The sequence below is a fragment of the Scyliorhinus torazame genome, chromosome 13 (genome assembly GCF_047496885.1).
Source record: "Scyliorhinus torazame isolate Kashiwa2021f chromosome 13, sScyTor2.1, whole genome shotgun sequence".
Taxonomy (NCBI): Eukaryota; Metazoa; Chordata; class Chondrichthyes; order Carcharhiniformes; family Scyliorhinidae; genus Scyliorhinus; species Scyliorhinus torazame.
In genome coordinates, this window is record NC_092719.1 from 211,374,791 (window position 1) to 211,393,023 (window position 18,233).

Genomic DNA, 18,233 nt, shown 5'->3' on the forward strand with positions numbered 1-18,233 from the left:
GGTAGGACGACGGACTATGTGCCATCAGGCCTGCTCCACCAGGGAATGCGGCACAAACCACCCGTTTGCCATCCAGAGGATGCTACATTTTTCCCATCTGCTTCCGCGGCGGGAAAAGCTCCACGTGTCTCCCCCCCCCCGCCCCCCGCCCCGCCACAGGACTTAGTCCCAGATGGGAGAATTCTGCCCGAGGACCGCCAGGGTTTCACGTCCTAGCACCATCAACACTTTTGTGGATAATTATTAAATGTAATTATGATGTTTGCGTGAGAACGTATTTGATGATTTTCCGCCCTGTGGCCCTAACGCGGTCCCCTCAGATGCTGTGGGTCATGTCTGGGCTATATGGAGGTTTTGTTTGCCTGGTGAGAACTCACACTTATCATATTTGGGCCCTTGTTGATCTTTCTGCCCTTTGCACCGCACCTACGGCTGAATTATGACAACAGAAATGTTGGTCCAATCTGTGCAAGAAGCCCGTGTGGATTGATGCTTGTTCCTGGCCAGGTAAACGGGGAGGGTTGGTGGCAGGAAAGGCATTTAGCTGTAAAACCACCTGCCAAATCCCAAGAAATGATGGTGACCAACCAGCATTGTGGTTCAGTTATGATCATCGTGTTGCTGATGCGCAATTTAATTTTTCATCCAATTTACCTGTAGGGTGATCAAGGCCCAAGAGGATTCCCCGGAGAAAAGGTAATCTGTTATCTAAACTCCTGTATATCCAAATTTGACATTATACCTGTGTATAAATTGTGATTTTAACGGGTTTTGATAGCTACCTGAAGAGAAGACCATGGGCAAAGCTGTCCCTGGTCGCGTGGAATTTCTTGCCAGTCTGTGGGTCAAGGGGGGAGGGGGGGGTTCTCGGCAGGTAGCAAATGGTGAAATAACTCTTGGATCATGAGGGCTGATTTCCTGGTCATCTGTACAAACCAAAGATGTAACATAGCAAACAGGGGGTGCCCATTTAGACCCTTGGCAATCCGTGAGATATACCCCCGCTGTCCCATAATCTTAATACCCTTGGAATAGCAAAGCTCTTGTCAATCACAAATTTAAAATTACTAATTGATCAATTGCAAAGGGGAATTCCCAACTGCTACCACCCTTTGCATGAAGAAGTGCTGCCTGAAATGACTGGTTCTAGATTTTAGACTATGCATCCTAACCCAGCATAAATAGTTGCTCTCTGATCTACCTTATATGCTCCTATTAATATCTTGCAACACTGACACCAGGTTAACAATCTCCCCCAAAATAAGCCATCAATGAGGCAGTGTGGGAAGTGGAAGTGTGACCTGAGGTAGGGTTGAGAGTGGCAGGGGTACGAAGGACAAAGGGGGCTAGTCTGAGGTTGTGTAAAAGCCGAGTGGAAGGAGCTTTACTCTTCATTTGCCTCACATTGTGCTTCACCTGATATCTCCTGAAGCTGATCTGAAAGATGCTCCATCACAAAAAACCCCCACTTTGCTGACACAAACAGTCATTGAGTAGAAAAAGAGAAAATAAAGAAAAATTGGAAAATGTTTCTTCATCGCTGTCAAGAATCAGGATTGGACATGGAATTTCTGAGGTTGAGGCACTCTAATGTTAAATGTTCAGCAACTTTCCATTCCCTTTCAACAATTCTCTATGAAGGCCAAATCCACACGAGACTTGAATAATGCTCTCATGTCGGACAAAGTGCTTCCAACATCTTTACATTACTTCTGGACCTCACCAGCACTCTCTTTACCTCAAATGTCCTGACCTCGCTTCGTTATATGAACTTGACACTTGATATTGTGGCCTTGAACCTTTCTACATTGTCCCTCCTGAGTTCCAGAAGGACTGACCAAGACTTGTCACTGTGTTCTATTCCAATTTGTCATTGCCTTGGCCTAAAGACTTTTAACTCCCCTCCCTCAATTTATTTGTCCCAACAACATTCATGAATTCATATTGAGTTATAAGGCCATCAGCTCATTACTCCCAGCATTATCTCATCTTCACTATCAATGGTTACATTCTTAGTGGTATCCTAATTTACAGACCTTGACACTTTGCCCAGATTTCGCAAGCGCTCTCATTTCGAGGTTGACAATCTGAGGCAGCAGTGAGGGAGCGCCTCATGATCTGCTGGGAGCTTCCTTCAGTTGAGACCTTACACCCGCCTTACATTTCTCCTGATGGTGCAGATGATGTCAAAGACTAAATGATAATATTCAAAGAAACGTTGGGAGTTTTCCCAGTCCCTCTGGTCATCATTCCTACCTTGATTAATGCCACCAAAGATGGATTAATAGATCAATTATTTAGTGCCATTGGAGGGTATTTCTGCCTCAGAATGGCTACAACATTTTCTGACCGATTAATAGTCCAGAATTCCAAAGAAACTCCACTGTGCAGTCACTTATGATGTGATAAAACACTGTAGAAATTTTTGCCATGTTATTTTCTTCATACTAATGTTAAAGGATTCTTTTGAACTTAGCCACCCATTCAATCCTAAACTCAGGTTTATGCTCCGTATCCAGTTCAGGCAGCATGGAATTTTTAAATTTATTAAACACTTGTCCTCTTAACTCATAGAATCATAGAATTTACAGTGCAGAAGGAAGCCATTCGGCCCATCGAGTCTGCACCGGCCCTTGGAAAGAGCACGCTACTTAAGTCGATGCCTCCACCCTATCCCCGTAACCCAATCTAACCTGTTGGACACCAAGGGCAATTTAGCATGGCCAATGCACCTAACCTGCACTTCTTTGGACATCCTATTGCAATGGAAAATGTTGTTAACACCTTCATTATATCTGTGTAATTGATACAAATATGCATCAGTACTGGAACTATGGTCCAGAGTTTTGTTCTCTGCAGTGTAGAATGGCAGCTGGCACCTGCGTTGCCAGCAGTTGCTCCGAGAATTTCCGTGGGCTGGTCATGATGGATTTCCGCTGTCTGATTCGGTGCGGCAGCCTCCACCAGACATCGACGAACCGTGCAAGCAACATTGAAGCTCTTCACCCAATCAGATTGAAGTATCCTCACTGAGGCATACAGACCACAAAGCAGGAAGTTAAAAATGGAATATAGATTATATTTAAATCTTGTACAGCAAACAAGATAAAGATTGGAAAATACAGATGGGATTAAGAGAGAGAGGCAAAATAATAAGTAAAAGTCTACAATGTTATTTTCTTCCAAGGGAGTGAGGCTCCACACTTGTAATTTTTACTTTTCAGAGCCAGAGAGGTTGTTCAAAAGTAATTATCTCTTATTCTAGTGTTTAAAAACTCACTTACACCTAAATGTATTAGGCATGGCTTTGCGCAGAATTTATAAGTACCGTAGGTTCAGGTCATTGCAGTAATCTCAGTGCTGAGTATCAGTGAGAACAGGGTATTACTGAGCCCTGATGACCTTCCATCATTATCACAGCAAAATCCAGGCCCATGTCTGTACTTGTGTATCAGACCACCCGGTGACCTGATTGGTGTATAGGGTGGAAGAGACGAAAGGTTCTGCGGGAAAAGGGAAGGGATCTAGCCAGTGGCAGAGCAATGCTGTGGGATTGATGAACAACAAGACAAGGAAGACACATTCTGATGTCCTTCATTCCACCGGAGTCTGTGTCCATCTCTGATCCAGATTCCCAGTGAGATGAAGCGCATGAGATGCGTCCATGAGCAACGGAAGCATGTTCTCTCCCTCCCTTGAAAAGGAGGTAAGTGCCGTGTCACCCGGATTTCAGAGAATGGAGAACCTTACAACAACAGAACTCGGAAAGCAGCGTGAGGCTATTTCTGACTCACATGCCGTCTCCAACAGGCTTAGTCCTCTTGGCTTCACGCATGGTCTGCCTGCTTTGAGATGTTGAGTGAGCTGAATTTCAGCCTGATCCTGTCTTTCGCTCTCTTCGCCCCCTTTCTCTCTCTATCTCTCTCGCGCACCCCATCTTCTTGCTTGGCATGGGAATCCAAACACACCTCACCACCCCTGAGAGATTTCTAGCCTCATGTGTACACCTGTAGTAGACCCAGTGATGGTGATTAATTGCTGTTATTAGTCAATGATTGCATTATCAGTCTCTCGGTAATACAGAACTTGAATATCGCTGAAATGAAACATGCTGCAGAAGCTTTGCATCTTGCACTCTTCAGGACAAATATGAGAATACCAAATTTAAAACCATCACAATAACTCATACTGCAGGAGAAAGCCTTGAACCTTCGTTAAATTACTTGAGAGCTTGGCAAGTCCGTAGTTCCCTGTTGCTTTCATCATGGCAATGTCTTGGCCAATCAATCACCTTTTCTCCGATGGCATAAATTGTTGCGTGATTGTTTGGAATTTGGCATTCTTGTGCTTGTCTTGATGAGTGCAAGATGAAAAGCTTCCGCAACACGTCTCTCTTTTCAGCCAAACCCCATTATTGTTGTGGCATCCGGGATGATAGAAGGTGAACCGGAGCAACAATTCCTCTTTTACCTTAGCTCCTATCCAGCAGGTGTACATGACTGCTTTTCGAGGGCTGTCGTTTCCTCTCTTCCTGTGAGAAATTGTTGAGCCTCCACGTGGCAGTCGACACAAAGGCATGTTTAAGTGAAGTACTCACCGTTTAGGGAATCACTGGTCTAGTTGCACTTCCCCCGAAATCCTACAATAACATGGGCCAGAATTATACGGCCCCATTGCGGCATCTCCCTCCCCCCCACTCATACACTGACAAGGATATCGCAAACCATTTCAATCACCATTCAGTTTGACAGGAACCGGGGGAGCTGTAAAATCCTGGCCCAGATTTAGAATTGGAGTCAGATGTTCTAATGAATGCAAGTGCTTCGACATTTAGATGGTCACTCACTTTGGTGATGCCACTGGCTATCACTACAGATTGTTTATTTTCAGATGGACAGAATTTGGTTTATGCACCCAAATAAATTGAGTAAATAAGCGACTGCCTTGCCAAAAACGTATTCAGGCGTGTCTTTTGTTTTAATTTCACAATTTCTGAAGTTGCCGAGTAAACTCTGGGGTTTATTTTTGCAGATCCTTGCTGCTGTTTAATTTCTCGCTTCCATAGGGGAAGGTAGATCTATTGGGCCATGCAGGGTGTCCCATCAGAAGACAAATCCACCTTTGCTCCACATTCAGGCTCAGTTTGGGTTTCATAGATTATCATAGAATTTACAGTGCAGAAGGAGGCCATTCAGCCCATCGGGTCTGCACCGGCCCTTGGAAAGAGCACCCTACCCAAGGTCAACATCTCCACCCTATCCCCATAACCCAGTAACCCCACCCAACACTAAGGGCAATTTTGGGCACTAAGGGCAATTTAGCATGGCCAATCCACCTGACCTGCACATCTTTGGACTGTGGGAGGAAACCGGAGCAACCGGAGGAAACCCACGCAGACACGGGGAGGATGTGCAGACTCCGCACAGACAGTGACCCAAGCCGGAATCGAACCTGGGAACCTGGAGCTGTGAAGCAATTGTGCTATCCAGAATGCTACAGTGCTGCCCAGGCTGTCCTAGACCCGTTTAACCCCCTACCCCCCCCACCCCCCCTACCCCCCCTACCCCCCCCCCCCACCCCCCCTACCCCCCCCTACCCCCCCCCCCCACCCCCCTACCCCCCCCCCCCCCCTCTTCCTCCGACCTCAACCCAGGGGGGCCAGAGGTCATTTCTAATGTCCAGACCTTTGATAGAGATTGGCTAACTTAACAGAGGACAAGGATCGGACTTAAGTTCTGTCTTGCAGGTGGAATAGCACAAAAGTTATGCAGTCGTTCATCCGGAAACATCAAGACTAAACTTCCGACCCACACCCACTACAATTTTTATTCTTTATGGGATGTGGGTGTTGCAGGCAAGGCCAGCATTGATTGTCCTTCCCCAATTACCCTCGAACTGAGCGGCATTGTGGTCAACCTCATTGCTGTGGTTCTGGAGTCACATGAAAAATGAAATGAATGAAAATCGCTGTCATAAGTAGGCTTCAATGAAGTTATTGCGAAAAGCCCCTAGTTGCCACATTCCGGCACCTGTTCGGGGAGGCTGATACGGGAATCGTACCGTGCTGCTGGCCTGCCTTTGCTTCCAAAGCCAGCGATTTAGCCCAGTGTGCTAAACCAGCCCCTGTGGGTCAGACCAGGTAAGGACTGCAGATTTCCTCCCCTACTGGACATTAGTGAACCAGATGGGTTTTTATGACAATCGACAAATGTTTCACGGTTATCATTGGACTTTTCATTCCAGATCTTTTTATTGAATTCAAATTTCACCATCTGCCCTGGTGGGATTCGAACCAGGCTTCCCAGAGCATTACCCTGCGTCTCAGGATTACTAGTCCAGTGACAGTACCACTACACCATCACCCCACACCGCAGCCTACATAAGTGGCATTTTGACGTGTCATCATATTTGTCGCGATAGGACTTTTGTCTCGGGTTTTATTTGCTTCCAAAAATATATATAAAAGAGCAAAACCTGAATCCGCCATTCTGCTTTCTGAACACAGGGTGACCGAGGACCGCCTGGCCTGGATGGCAGAAATGGAATAGATGGGAAGAATGGCCCACCTGGGACTCCTGGATTGAGGGTGAGTATTAGGCCTGGAATGAAGCACTCGCCTGTTGGCTGATCAAGAGGGGCTTACTTCTGGTGGGATGGAATTGTAGATCCTGTTGGTTGTAAAGAAGCAGATCGGCAGATCAATTCAAAGTGGTGAAGGCTGAGGTGAGACTGACTAAACAGCATCTCAAAGGTGGCTGACCATGATCTTGCACAGTTGAGTCTCTTTTATCAAGGCCACAATTACAGACATTTGAAAAGAAATATAATCTGGCTTTGGAAGCCTTGATCCTTGGGTACCAAATGTTAAGCAATGGGTTAAGAGACATTCCAATTAGTTGTCTCATTTACGTTAAGTATCCAATAATTGACACATGTGCAAAGGGGCTTCAGGTGGCCTTTGTGTCAGGTGATGCGAAGATATAGTTTTGTGCAAAGTCTGTTCAAGTGGAATAAAGGTGTTTGTAAAAGGAGCAGTACCTTTGACTCTTTATACAACAGCAGCTAAACGTCTAACAAATCGTAGTAGAGGATGGTTGCTGTGCAAATGTGAAGGGTTGAAAGATACAACTTTTCCAGACCAAACCAAGGAGTGAATGAGAAGAAAAAATAAAGAAGGTATATGGCTGAACCTAGGATAAAGATGGCCAGATATGACTACCCCCCCGCCCCATATTTTCTGAAAGGGAATCGTACGACCAGTGGAGAAGTGCAGCAGTTATGTGGACGAAGCTAACCGCCTTGGGAAAGAGAAAACAAGGTATGGCGTTGGCTCTTTCACTACCTTATGACAGTAAAATCCAGAGCAAAGTGTTTTCTGAGCTGGAATTGGAATAGTTAGACTCATAAGAAGGTCTGGAGCCTCTATTACTTTATATGGATAAGATTTATAAAAAGGATGACTTGTTAAGTGCATATGAAGCATGGTCGTATTTCGATAAGTTCCGGAAAATAGAGGATTTCTCCCATGGAAGACTATATAATGGAATTTGGCTGACTATATAAAAGGCTGCAGAAACACAACCTGGAATTTCCACAGCTTGTGTTGGCCTTTAAGTTACTTGACTGTGCTAGAGTGAGCAACATGGATAGGCTACTGGTTTTGACAGGAGTTCAGTTTACGGATGAGGATACCTTATTCGATCAGATGACAGAAGCTTTAAAAAAGTTTCTGGGGAAACATTCGATTCCGATGGCTCTGATGACCCAAATAGGTCAGTCTGCAATAAGGCAGAATATGGAAGATACACTACTAACAGGATGGCAAAATCGCACGGCTGCAAACAGGTTCAAAGACTATAGAAGGAGATCGAGACCCGGAAATTATGAAGACAGAAACCCAGTTAGAATCTACAATAGGAAGATGAACCCCAGAAATGCACGGGGCATGATAAATCGATGTTTTCAATGTGACCCTCAATACCATTATGCTCTCAACTGTCCAACACGTTACAATAGAATGTTTGAAGCGACACATGACACGGAAGAGTCAGAAGAGGAAAAAGATAGTGACCAGAAAGAAGGCAGTGTCCTATTGACAGGCAGTTTTACGCCGGTAATGGGGGTGTTGGTTGCAGAATCCTTCAATTGTGCTGCATTGGACAGTGGCTGCACATCTATTGTGTGTGGAATTGACTGGTTAAAATGTTACCTGGACACCTTGAATGCTGAAAATCGTAACAAGGTTAAGGAATTTGAAAGTTCCACAAGTTTCAGGTTTGGGGATGATAATAGACTATAAGACATAGGAGCGGAAGTAAGGCCATTCGGCCCATCGAGTCCACTCCACCATTCAATCATGGCTGATTTCCACTCCATTTACCCGCTCTCTCTCCATAGCCCTTAATTCCTTGAGAAATCAAGAATTTATCAACTTCTGTCTTAAAGACACTCAACGTCCCGGCCTCCACCGCCCCCTGTGGCAATGAATTCCACAGACCCACCACTCTCTGGCTGAAGAAATTTCTCCTCATCTCTGTTCTAAAGTGACTCCCTTTTATTCTAAGGCTGTGCCCCCGGGTCCTAGTCTCCCCTGCTAATGGAAACAACTTCCCTACGTCCACCCTATCTAAGCCATTCATTATCTTGTAAGTTTCTATTAGATCTCCCCTCAACCTCCTAAACTCCAATGAATATAATCCCAGGATCCTCAGACGTTCATCATATGTTAGGCCTACCATTCCTGGGATCATCCGTGTGAATCTCCGCTGGACCCGCTCCAGTGCCAGTATGTCCTTCCTGAGATGTGGGGCCCAAAATTGCTCACAGTATTCTAAATGGGGTCTAACTAATGCTTTATAAAGCTTCAGAAGTACATCCCTGCTTTTATATTCCAAGCCTCTTGAGATAAATAACAACATTGCATTTGCTTTCTTAATTACGGACTCAACCTGTAAGTTTACCTTTAGAGAATCCTGGACTAGGACTCCCAAGTCCTTTTGCACTTCAGCATTATGAATTTTGTCACCGTTTAGAAAATAGTCCATGCCTCTATTCTTTTTTCCAAAGTCCAAGACCTCGCACTTGCCCACGTTGAATTTCATCAGCCATTTCTTGGACTACTCTCCTAAACTGTCTAAATCTTTCTGCAGCCTCCCCACCTCCTCCATACTACCTGCCCCTCCACCTATCTTTGTATCATCGGCAAACTTAGCCAGAATGCCCCCAGTCCCGTCATCTAGATCGTTAATATATAAAGAGAACAGCTGTGGCCCCAACACTGAACCCTGCGGGACACCACTCGTCACCGGTTGCCATTCCGAAAAAGAACCTTTTATCCCAACTCTCTGCCTTCTGCCTGACAGCCAATCGTCAATCCATGTTAGTATCTTGCCTCGAATACCATGGGCCCTTATTTTACTCAGCAGTCTCCCGTGAGGCACCTGAATACTCTGAAGTCGCTGAAAAGAGTGGTGATCCCTTCCAATGTTGCCGGAGTGAATCATTTCATTAGCACGGATGTTGTATCAAGTGAGATACCTTTGCTTCTGAGCAGACCATCGATGAAGAAAGCACACATGAAACTGGATATGGAACAGGATAAGGCAACAGTTTTTGGAAAGACGGTGGACTTACAATTTACACAGTTGGGACACTATTGTATTCCATTACTGACAAATAATATTTCAAGTAGCATGGTTAAGGATGTGTTAATGGCAGTTGAAAATGGGACTTCAGCTGATAAAAAGCTTGTGGTATTAAAACTGCATGGGCAATTTGCGCATCCGTCTCCTCGGAGGCTGAAAAATTTATTAAAGGATGCAGGGGTAAGGGATGACGACTATACTAAACTGATAGAACAGGTTAGTGATCACTGTGAAGTTTGTAGGAAGTACAGAAGTACACCAGCACGACCGATAGTAACCCTACCTTTGGCCAGAGATTTTAACGACATTGTGGCCATGCACCTTAAGATCTGGGAGAAAGCCAATCATATATTTATTTTGCATTTTGTAGATTTAGCAACCAGGTTTAGTCAATCAACGATTGTACGAAGTAAAGAAAAGAGAGTAATTCTCGAATAAATTGTGTAAAAATGGATGGGGACAGGAATGGGCCCACCGGCAAAATGCCTTACGGACAATGGGGAGAATTTGCTAATGATGAGTTTAGGGATATATGTGAAAACTTTAATATCATAGTTATGAATACGGCTGCAGAAAGCCCATTTAGTAATGGAGTCTGTGAAAGAAACCATGCGGTAATAGATGACATGCTCTATAAAATTTTGGTAGATAGACCAAGCTGCAAGTTAAATTCAGCTTTAGCATGGGCGGTACATGCAAATAATTCATTGCAGATGGTTGGGGGCTATAGTCCCTATCAATTAGTGATTGGTGGAACTCCTAAAATTCCGTCCATTTTGGATGACCAGCCTCCAGCTTGGGAAGGGACTACAATTAGCTCTGCCTTTGCTGAGCATTTAAATGCATTACATAGCAGTAGAAAAGCCTTTTTGGAAGCAGACGACTCTGAAAGAATTCGCAGAGCTTTAAGACATATTGTACGGCCATCAGATGCCGTTTTTCAGCAAGGAGGCATGGTATACTATAAGAGAGACAATTCTAATGAATGGAAAGGCCCAGGGAAGATCATTGGCATAGATGGCAAAACAATTATTTTGCAACATGGCAATCAAACTGTTAGGTTACATTCATCAAGGATAATGGGTTCAGATAACAAATTTTCAAATTTAGACAGAGCAGGCAAACATGATGAGGAACCAGGGCCATCTGGTACGCATGTGTTACAGAACTATGAGGACCAGTTAACTGATATGGACAGGGTTTCTGTGGAGGAACACAACACTTCTGATGAATTAGACCGGGCCATTTTTCCGAAAGGACAACTGCCAAAAGTTGGTACAAAAGTAACAAACTTGCCTGAAGGGGCTAGTCAATGGAAGGATGCAACTGTTATTAGTAGAGCAGGGAAGGCCACTGGAAAGTATAAACATTGGTTGAATGTACAGCATTCAGGGGAAGGAGTCAAGACAATGGATTGGGAACACAAGTTCAAAAATGGAGGGCACAGAAATGGAGTGCCAGTTCAGATAATACATCGAATAGTGAACAGGTCCGCAGGAAAAGATCGAGAACTATTGAAAGGACATCCCACAGCGGAAGGGAAAGATCAAGCAGTAGCAGTACAGAACGAGATATCAGGTAGGAGAGGAGATGTATTTTATCAAGCTTTTGGAACATGAGTAAGACTACGAATACTATTAGGAGTAGAAGCCCACATGCACGTGAGATTTTGGTGGCTTCCAATAAGTTAGATGAAAAAGCTATCAAAGATGCCAAACAGCACAAACTGCATAGTTGGAGTGAATTTGGGGTATACACGGAAGTACCGGATAGGGGACAAAGAGCTCTGTCCCACAGATGGATTTGCATGGAAAAGGTTCTTCCGGATGGAACTTATAAGGCAAAGGCCAGGCTTGTGGCAAGGGGATTTGAAGAAAACTTAGACGATCAGGATTTAAGGGTAGATTCACTTACGGCAGGAAAGGTTATTTTAAAGATCTTCTTGGCTCTATTAGCCACAAAGGCATGGGAATGCAAATCTATAGATATAAAAGCTGCCTTTTTGCAGGGGCATCAGCTCCAGAGAGACATTTTTCTCCGTCCTCCTAAATAGGCAGCTAACACAGATGGGGTACTCTGGAAGTTGAACAAATGTGTATATGGATTAAATGACACGTCCAGAGTCTGGCATTTTTCGGTAAGGTCAGTTTTGTTAAAGTTAGACTGTTGCCAGTTGAAAGCACATCCGGCAATGTTTTACTTGCACTATAAAGGAAATCTTTCTGGCATCTTTATGATGCATCTCGATGATTTTTTGTGGGGTGGGTCTAGTGATTTCGAAGCTATTGTAATCCCTGGTTTGAGGAAAGAATTCAGGGTTGGAAGTCAGGCTTCCGGTGCATTTAAATATATTGGACTGGAAATTGGACAGACTAAGTTAGAGGCAACTTTACGTCAGCAATCTTATTTGGAGAGCATCAGCCCAATAGCAATTAGTCGTGGCCGGGTTTCACAAAAAGACGCAATGGTTTCAAAGATGGAAAAAGAGCAACTGCGAAGTTTAATTGGACAACTGAATTCGTTAGGTAGACAGACTAGACCGGATGTGCGTTTTGATGTCTTAGAATTGAGTACAAAAATGAATGATCCCAAAGTGGAAGACATAATAAGAGCAAATAAAGCATTGGCCAAACTAAAAATGCAGGAGTGTGTTTTAAGGTTCCCGGTTTTCGGTGACCTTCGGCAAATGAAACTCATAGTTTATAGTGATGCGTCCTACGCAAATTTATGTGATGGGGCTTCAAGCACAGGACGTTTTATAATTTTCCTTTTGGTAAATGTTGCCCTCTTGTTTGGGAAACAAAGAAAATAAGGAGAGTGGTCAAAAGTACTTTGGCTGCTGAGACGTTAGCCTTGTAGAGGCGGTGGATATGGCCTTTTATATATCTCAGATATTGACAGAAATTTTGGGATTAGGGGATTTGGATAGCATACCCATTGAGTGTCACACTGACAATAAATCCCTGTGGGAAAATGTGCATTCTACAAATGTGTCAATGAGAAAAGGTTAAGGAGATGTTGGACAGAGGGGGAATAATAAAAATTAAATGGGTCGACAGTAGCTATCAATTGTCAGACTGTTTTGCAAAAAGAGGGGCGAGTTCACAGAAACTTTTGGATATTGTTAATGAAGAGCGCCTGTTTCTGTGACTGTTTTTTTCTCCCCTCCAAAAAAATGAAAACAAAGAAGGGGGGAAATTGCATGTGTGTTTTGAATTTCTTGTAATTTTGTTTTCACCTAATAATTTATTTTTCTCCAAGGAAGGGGGGACTGTTAAGTAATGGGTTAAAAGGCATTCCAATTAGTTGTTTCATTTATGTTAAGTATCCAATAATTGACACTGATGTGTAAAGGGGCTTCAGGTGGCCTTTGTGTCAGGTGATGTGAAGATAGCGTTTTGTGCAGAGTCTGTTAAAGTGGAATAAAGGTGTTTGTAAAAGGAGCAGTACCTTTGACTCTTTATACAACAGCAGCTAAACGTCTAACACCAAATGTCCTTTGATAGTGACTTAAGAACAAATAGGGGTAGCATAGCCGTGCAGTGGCTAGCACTGCTGTCTGATGGCATTGGAGACCTGGGTCCGCCCTGGAGCCGGGTCACTGTCAATGTGGAGTTTGCACATTTTCCCTGCGTCTGCATGGGCCTCACTGTCGTGTGAGAGTACCTTTAAGAAATGGGTGTTTATAGAAATAGCTGTACTGGATGAACATTTAAGAAATGGGTGTTTATCAGTGAGTCAGAGTATGGACGGAGCTGGGCTGTCTGCTTTACTTTTGTTTTAGGCTGTTTGCTACAGGGTGTGGTTAGTTTTGTTTTGAGAGTTGCATAGCAGCAGGCAAAGCAAGGAGCTGCATAAGGATCTCTCTTGGCAAACTAAAGACTGTCTCCAAATCAATTGTGTGATTTCAAAGTGCTGACTGCTCTCATTAGTGAATTTAAACCTGATCTCTGTGTTAAACAGGGTCTTTTGTCTTCCGGATGTTGTTTGGGAATTTATTTTGGGTTATGTATAGAGTACTGTATTCTTTGGGGATTGATTGGTGTTGATAGTTGTTAAGAAGTTTACATTGGGTTTATAAAGTGTTAACTGGTTTTATAAATAAACATTGTTTTAATTTAAAAGTACTGTGGATCTCAGGTGCATCACACCTGTAAGGTAGACCCGTATGCTCCCCAGACCCACAATCTATTAAAGGTTGTGGGTCAGGTGAACTCCATGATACACTTTGGGGTTCTCTAAACCCTGGCCCATAACACTCACCCCCATAACCTCGAAGGATATGCAGGGTAGATGGATTGGCCACGTTAAATTGCCCCTTAATTGGAAAAATGAAAACAAAAATGAAAAAGAACGCATCTCCTGAATCTCACACTCCAGGAGGGTCCAAAGGACAGCCACCTGTTCCACTGCCAACACCTCCCTCCAGGTCTTTGCTTCCCATACCAAGTTCAAATCAGTGCTACAGCACACAGTGATTGGGAACAGGAACACGGATACCTCCCGCCTCCCTTCTGCCTCTGGAGCTGGGAGACAGTTTGAAGCACTTTTGTGATCTGCCTCTTTCAGATTGGGAGCGAAGGCCGGGGTCTTCCTGGTCAATAAGGTACTGAGCGATTGGAGTACTTCAAGTGGATAGAGGTGATTACAGACTAACTGAAAGTAGTACAGTTCAGCGAGGCATTCAGTTAACTCTCTCTCGTGGCGTCACTGATTTTCATGTCTCCATTTCTTTTCAGGGTGAGCAGGGAAAACAGGGGGAACCCGGCAGAGATGTAAGTGATCCACACATTGACCAGATACATTGAGGCCTGCTGTGCTTAGGTCCAGTTCTTCCGATGCCTTTCATGCTTCAGGATTGAAATTACTCCGTGGCCTGGTTCCCTCGCTCTTTCTCTGCAGCTTCCCACAATCCCCTGAAACCTATGTGTTCCCCCAACCCCAGGCTCCTGCGTACCCCCACCCCCATGCACCCACCCACCATTCACCTTCAACCATCGAGGCCCTAGGCTCTGACATTCCCTCTCTAACCCGCTCCACTGCTTCAACTCTATTCCTTTATGACAACCCTTCAAACCTCCACCACTGACTCAGCTTTGGGGGTCACCTGTTTTAATCCCTCCTTCTCCAGCTGGCCTGACAATGTTCAAGCGGAGTAAATTGCTATGCTTTCCTGTGTTAAAGGTACCATATAAATACAAGATGCTGTAGTGATGAATTGCAATACTTGGCCAGTTGGACAGGGGAGTGTGTTAGTTAAAATTGTGTTTGGAAGTCGCTCCATTTGTAAGCACAGCAAAGCGAATGGATATGCATTAGGAAGCTATTATTTGTGTTTATCCAATGGCTTTCATGCCAATTCTTTTCCCACATCTAGTGGTCTGTTTCTTTCGTCTGTTTCCATAGCTAGTAATTCCCGCAACAGGGGCCAGATTCTCGGGTACCCCAGTCACGTATTTCTCCGCCTCGCCGTCCGCTGGTCATTGGGATTTCCCATTGAAGCCACCCCGTGCCACCGGGCAACCCATGGGCGGGAGTGCACTGCCAGAGGGGAAAAGACAATTTCAGTGGTGGGAGAATTCCAGCCCAGGTCACTCGGCTGTCGCCAGGGGCTTACAGCGCCACGCCACATGAAGCGCGGCTGACCAGGAGTCTTTCCCATTCTTACCCCCAGCCATTGGCGTGCTGGAAGGATTTGCAGGTTGACACACTCAACCGGTTTGACCCCGTTATGAACATACTTCCCTTGGCTATCAAGTCCTGGGGTGGGAATCGAACTGGGAGCTTCCGGCTCAGAGGCAGGGATGCGACCCACTGCATCACAAAACCTCCTTGTCCAACGGTTTGAACTGATCAAATTATGAGGTCAGCGTATTACAATGCTTGGTTGAAAAATATCACATCCATTGAATAGACATAACATTTAATCAAATGAAATTATTTTTGAACCTGGGTTTGTTCAGTAACTGCGTTAAGTTGTGGGGGTTCGGGAGACTGAGGTTTGTTTTTATATATCTGAAGAATTTGATGGGGGCTTTTCCAAGCCTCCCTTGTAGCATTGGGGGTCTTGAAGACATCAAAATTCTCTCTCCTCCCTTCCAACCAAACAAAATCATGACAACTCATTGAACCGTTTTCCTCCCCTCACTTTGGCTTCAACACCATCTGCTCCAGCCGTGGCTCTGGGTAGCTCTCGCGGCTCAGAGTCAGGAGGTCGTGGGTTCGAGCCCGACTCCAAAGACTTGAGCACCAAACCCAGCCTAACGTTCCAGAGCAGAGCTGTGGGGGAGCCACCCTGCTGCAGCTGCCGTCTTTCAAGTGAGACATTAACCTGAGGCCTTGTCTACCCTCTCAGGTAATATTTTGAAGAAGAGCAAGGGGAGTTCTTCCTCCCAAGGACCTGGCCAACGTTTATCCCTCAACCGGGATCACAAAGATGGACGATCTGGTTGTTGTCACAATGGTCAATTGCTGTTTGCAAATTGGCCTCCGCATTTCCTAAATTGCAACAGTGGCGACACTTCCAAAGTATTTAATTGCCTGTAAAATGCTTTGGGACATCCCGCGGTCGTGAAAGATGCTATATAAATGCAAGTCTTTTCCTTTTTTTCTCTTCTCCCCACCCATTTATTCGGACTGAGATAATAGGCCCGGCACCGTCACACACCAGACAGCCATTTCCTATCCTTGTTTTCTTCTAAATAGACTTACGATGCTCTTACACCACCCCTGCGAGTGTTTCACCAGCTTACCCGTTATCGGAATTGTTGGAAAAAGATAGGTTCCGCCTAAGTTACTGTTTTTACCTTTGTTGGAAATGAAAGACATGCCAAAATGTTGTTGATATTCTTCCAACACAGGGTTTGCCCGGCCTGAGAGGAGAGCAAGGCCCACCGGGAGTAACAGGCCCCGCGGGCCTTTCCGGGATTCCAGTAAGTTACATGTGACCCCCTTTGAGCAGCTCGTGGAAGCTGGTTCCAGGCAGGCACAGGGATGGGCCGAAATGTCGGAGGGAAAAGCAGAAATAATCTAGGCCTAAGCTTCTGGTGGTGAGGTGGGTGGTGGTGGTGGCGGCGAAGAGGAACAATGAGGCAAGGTGGGGGGGGCGGTCAATTGTTTCCACCCAAGGTTCACTATTACCCTCCTCACCACGACCTATTTAACCCCTCCCCTCACAGGTCCTATTGTATGCTGTGATATCAGAGTGTGGAGATTCCCTGCTTAACTCTCCCTCTTCCAATTGTCTCAGCTCATTCCCTTCCGTCTGCACTAATCGATCATTAAGGGCGGCCACAAGTGACCAATGAACCGGAATGTACCAGAGCTAAACGGATGGTTTGGGATGAGTCACAACGGGCCACATTGGTTTGGAGCTATCTATGCACAAGCGATGAGGATTGCTTTAAACAATGTATGGAACAGAGGGCGGGCATATCAGCCAGAATTTGGGTTTGTTTCCTTTCCAGTTAACCTCACTGTTTGGATCTCGAACGCAACCAGGTAACAATTGTTGGTGGTTACCCGGGAGGGGAGAGGTCCCATTCCTGTTTACTGAGCCATAACCTGAGGACACTGTGAGACTTGACTGTGTTGCTGCCTGTAGCCAATGTCCCATCAATCATGGCCAGTGCCAGCCCTTTCTTGGGAATTCACCTGAGGAAGGAGCAGTGCTCCGAAAGCTAGTGATTTGAAACAAACCTGTTGGGCTTTAACCTGGTGTTGTAAGACTTCTTATTGGGAATTATAAAAAGAGGGGAAAATAAAATTTGCAAATTTATTTTCCACGAGCTGGCACTTGCAAAACACAAAATCACCTACTGTTGAATGGAACTCTACGATTGGGCAGCACTTGCTGAACAATCCTGAGTGGGCTATTAGCCACGCAACATAAGATAACCAGTTGAGCCCGTAACAGGACTTGCTTAAGCTTGCCAGAAGTGACATGCATTAAACACCGTAACCCTTTCTCTTTGAACAAACGGAATATGTTCAAGCCTCACACCTTTTTTGAATGAGGGGGGAGAGATTCGGAGGTGGGGGGGGCTGCATGAGAAGTCTAACGTTCCCCATTGCTTTCGCCATGGCAATACCTTGGCCAATCAGAGACAACTTAACAACCAATCAGCACCCTTTTCTCCTGTAGCATACATCGTTTTGATTGTTTGAAATGTGGCTTTCTAGTGTTTGCCCTGATGAGTGCGAGTCGAGAAGCTTCAGTAACATGTGTCTCTCTTCAGAAATATTCAAATGTATTTTTATTGTAATTCTGTCCATCTTAGGGCAAATCAGGAGATGATGGGAAGCCAGGACTTGCTGGAAGGAATGTAAGTACAGCTGAACCGTGGTACGTTAACCGTGGCAATTTACTGACCCCGGCACCTGACAGTGCAAAGTAGGCAAGTTCTGGATCCGGCTACTCACAGGATCAAATCATGCTTGCAGGGGGTGGCACAGTGGTTAGCACTGCTGCCTCACAGCGGCAGGGTCCCGGGTTCAATACCAACCTTGGGTGGCTGGCCGTGTGTGCAAAATATGTTTGCACGTTCTCCCCGTATCGGCGTGGGTTTCCTCCGGGTGCTCCAGTTTCCT

The 18,233-nt window shown here is 45.1% G+C and overlaps 1 protein-coding gene across 3 annotated transcripts in view; it reads left to right on the forward strand.

Moving 5' to 3' along the window:
* The window catches only part of col7a1 (collagen, type VII, alpha 1), a 404,499-nt gene that overhangs the window by 255,572 nt on the left and 130,694 nt on the right, over positions 1-18,233 (forward strand). For all 3 annotated transcript variants that reach the window (XM_072473023.1, XM_072473021.1, XM_072473022.1), the window contains exons 64-68: positions 661-696; positions 6,506-6,586; positions 14,384-14,419; positions 16,505-16,576; positions 17,924-17,968. In XM_072473023.1, coding sequence (XP_072329124.1) covers positions 661-696; positions 6,506-6,586; positions 14,384-14,419; positions 16,505-16,576; positions 17,924-17,968 — 270 coding nt within the window. The remainder of the gene's footprint in view (positions 1-660; positions 697-6,505; positions 6,587-14,383; positions 14,420-16,504; positions 16,577-17,923; positions 17,969-18,233) is intronic.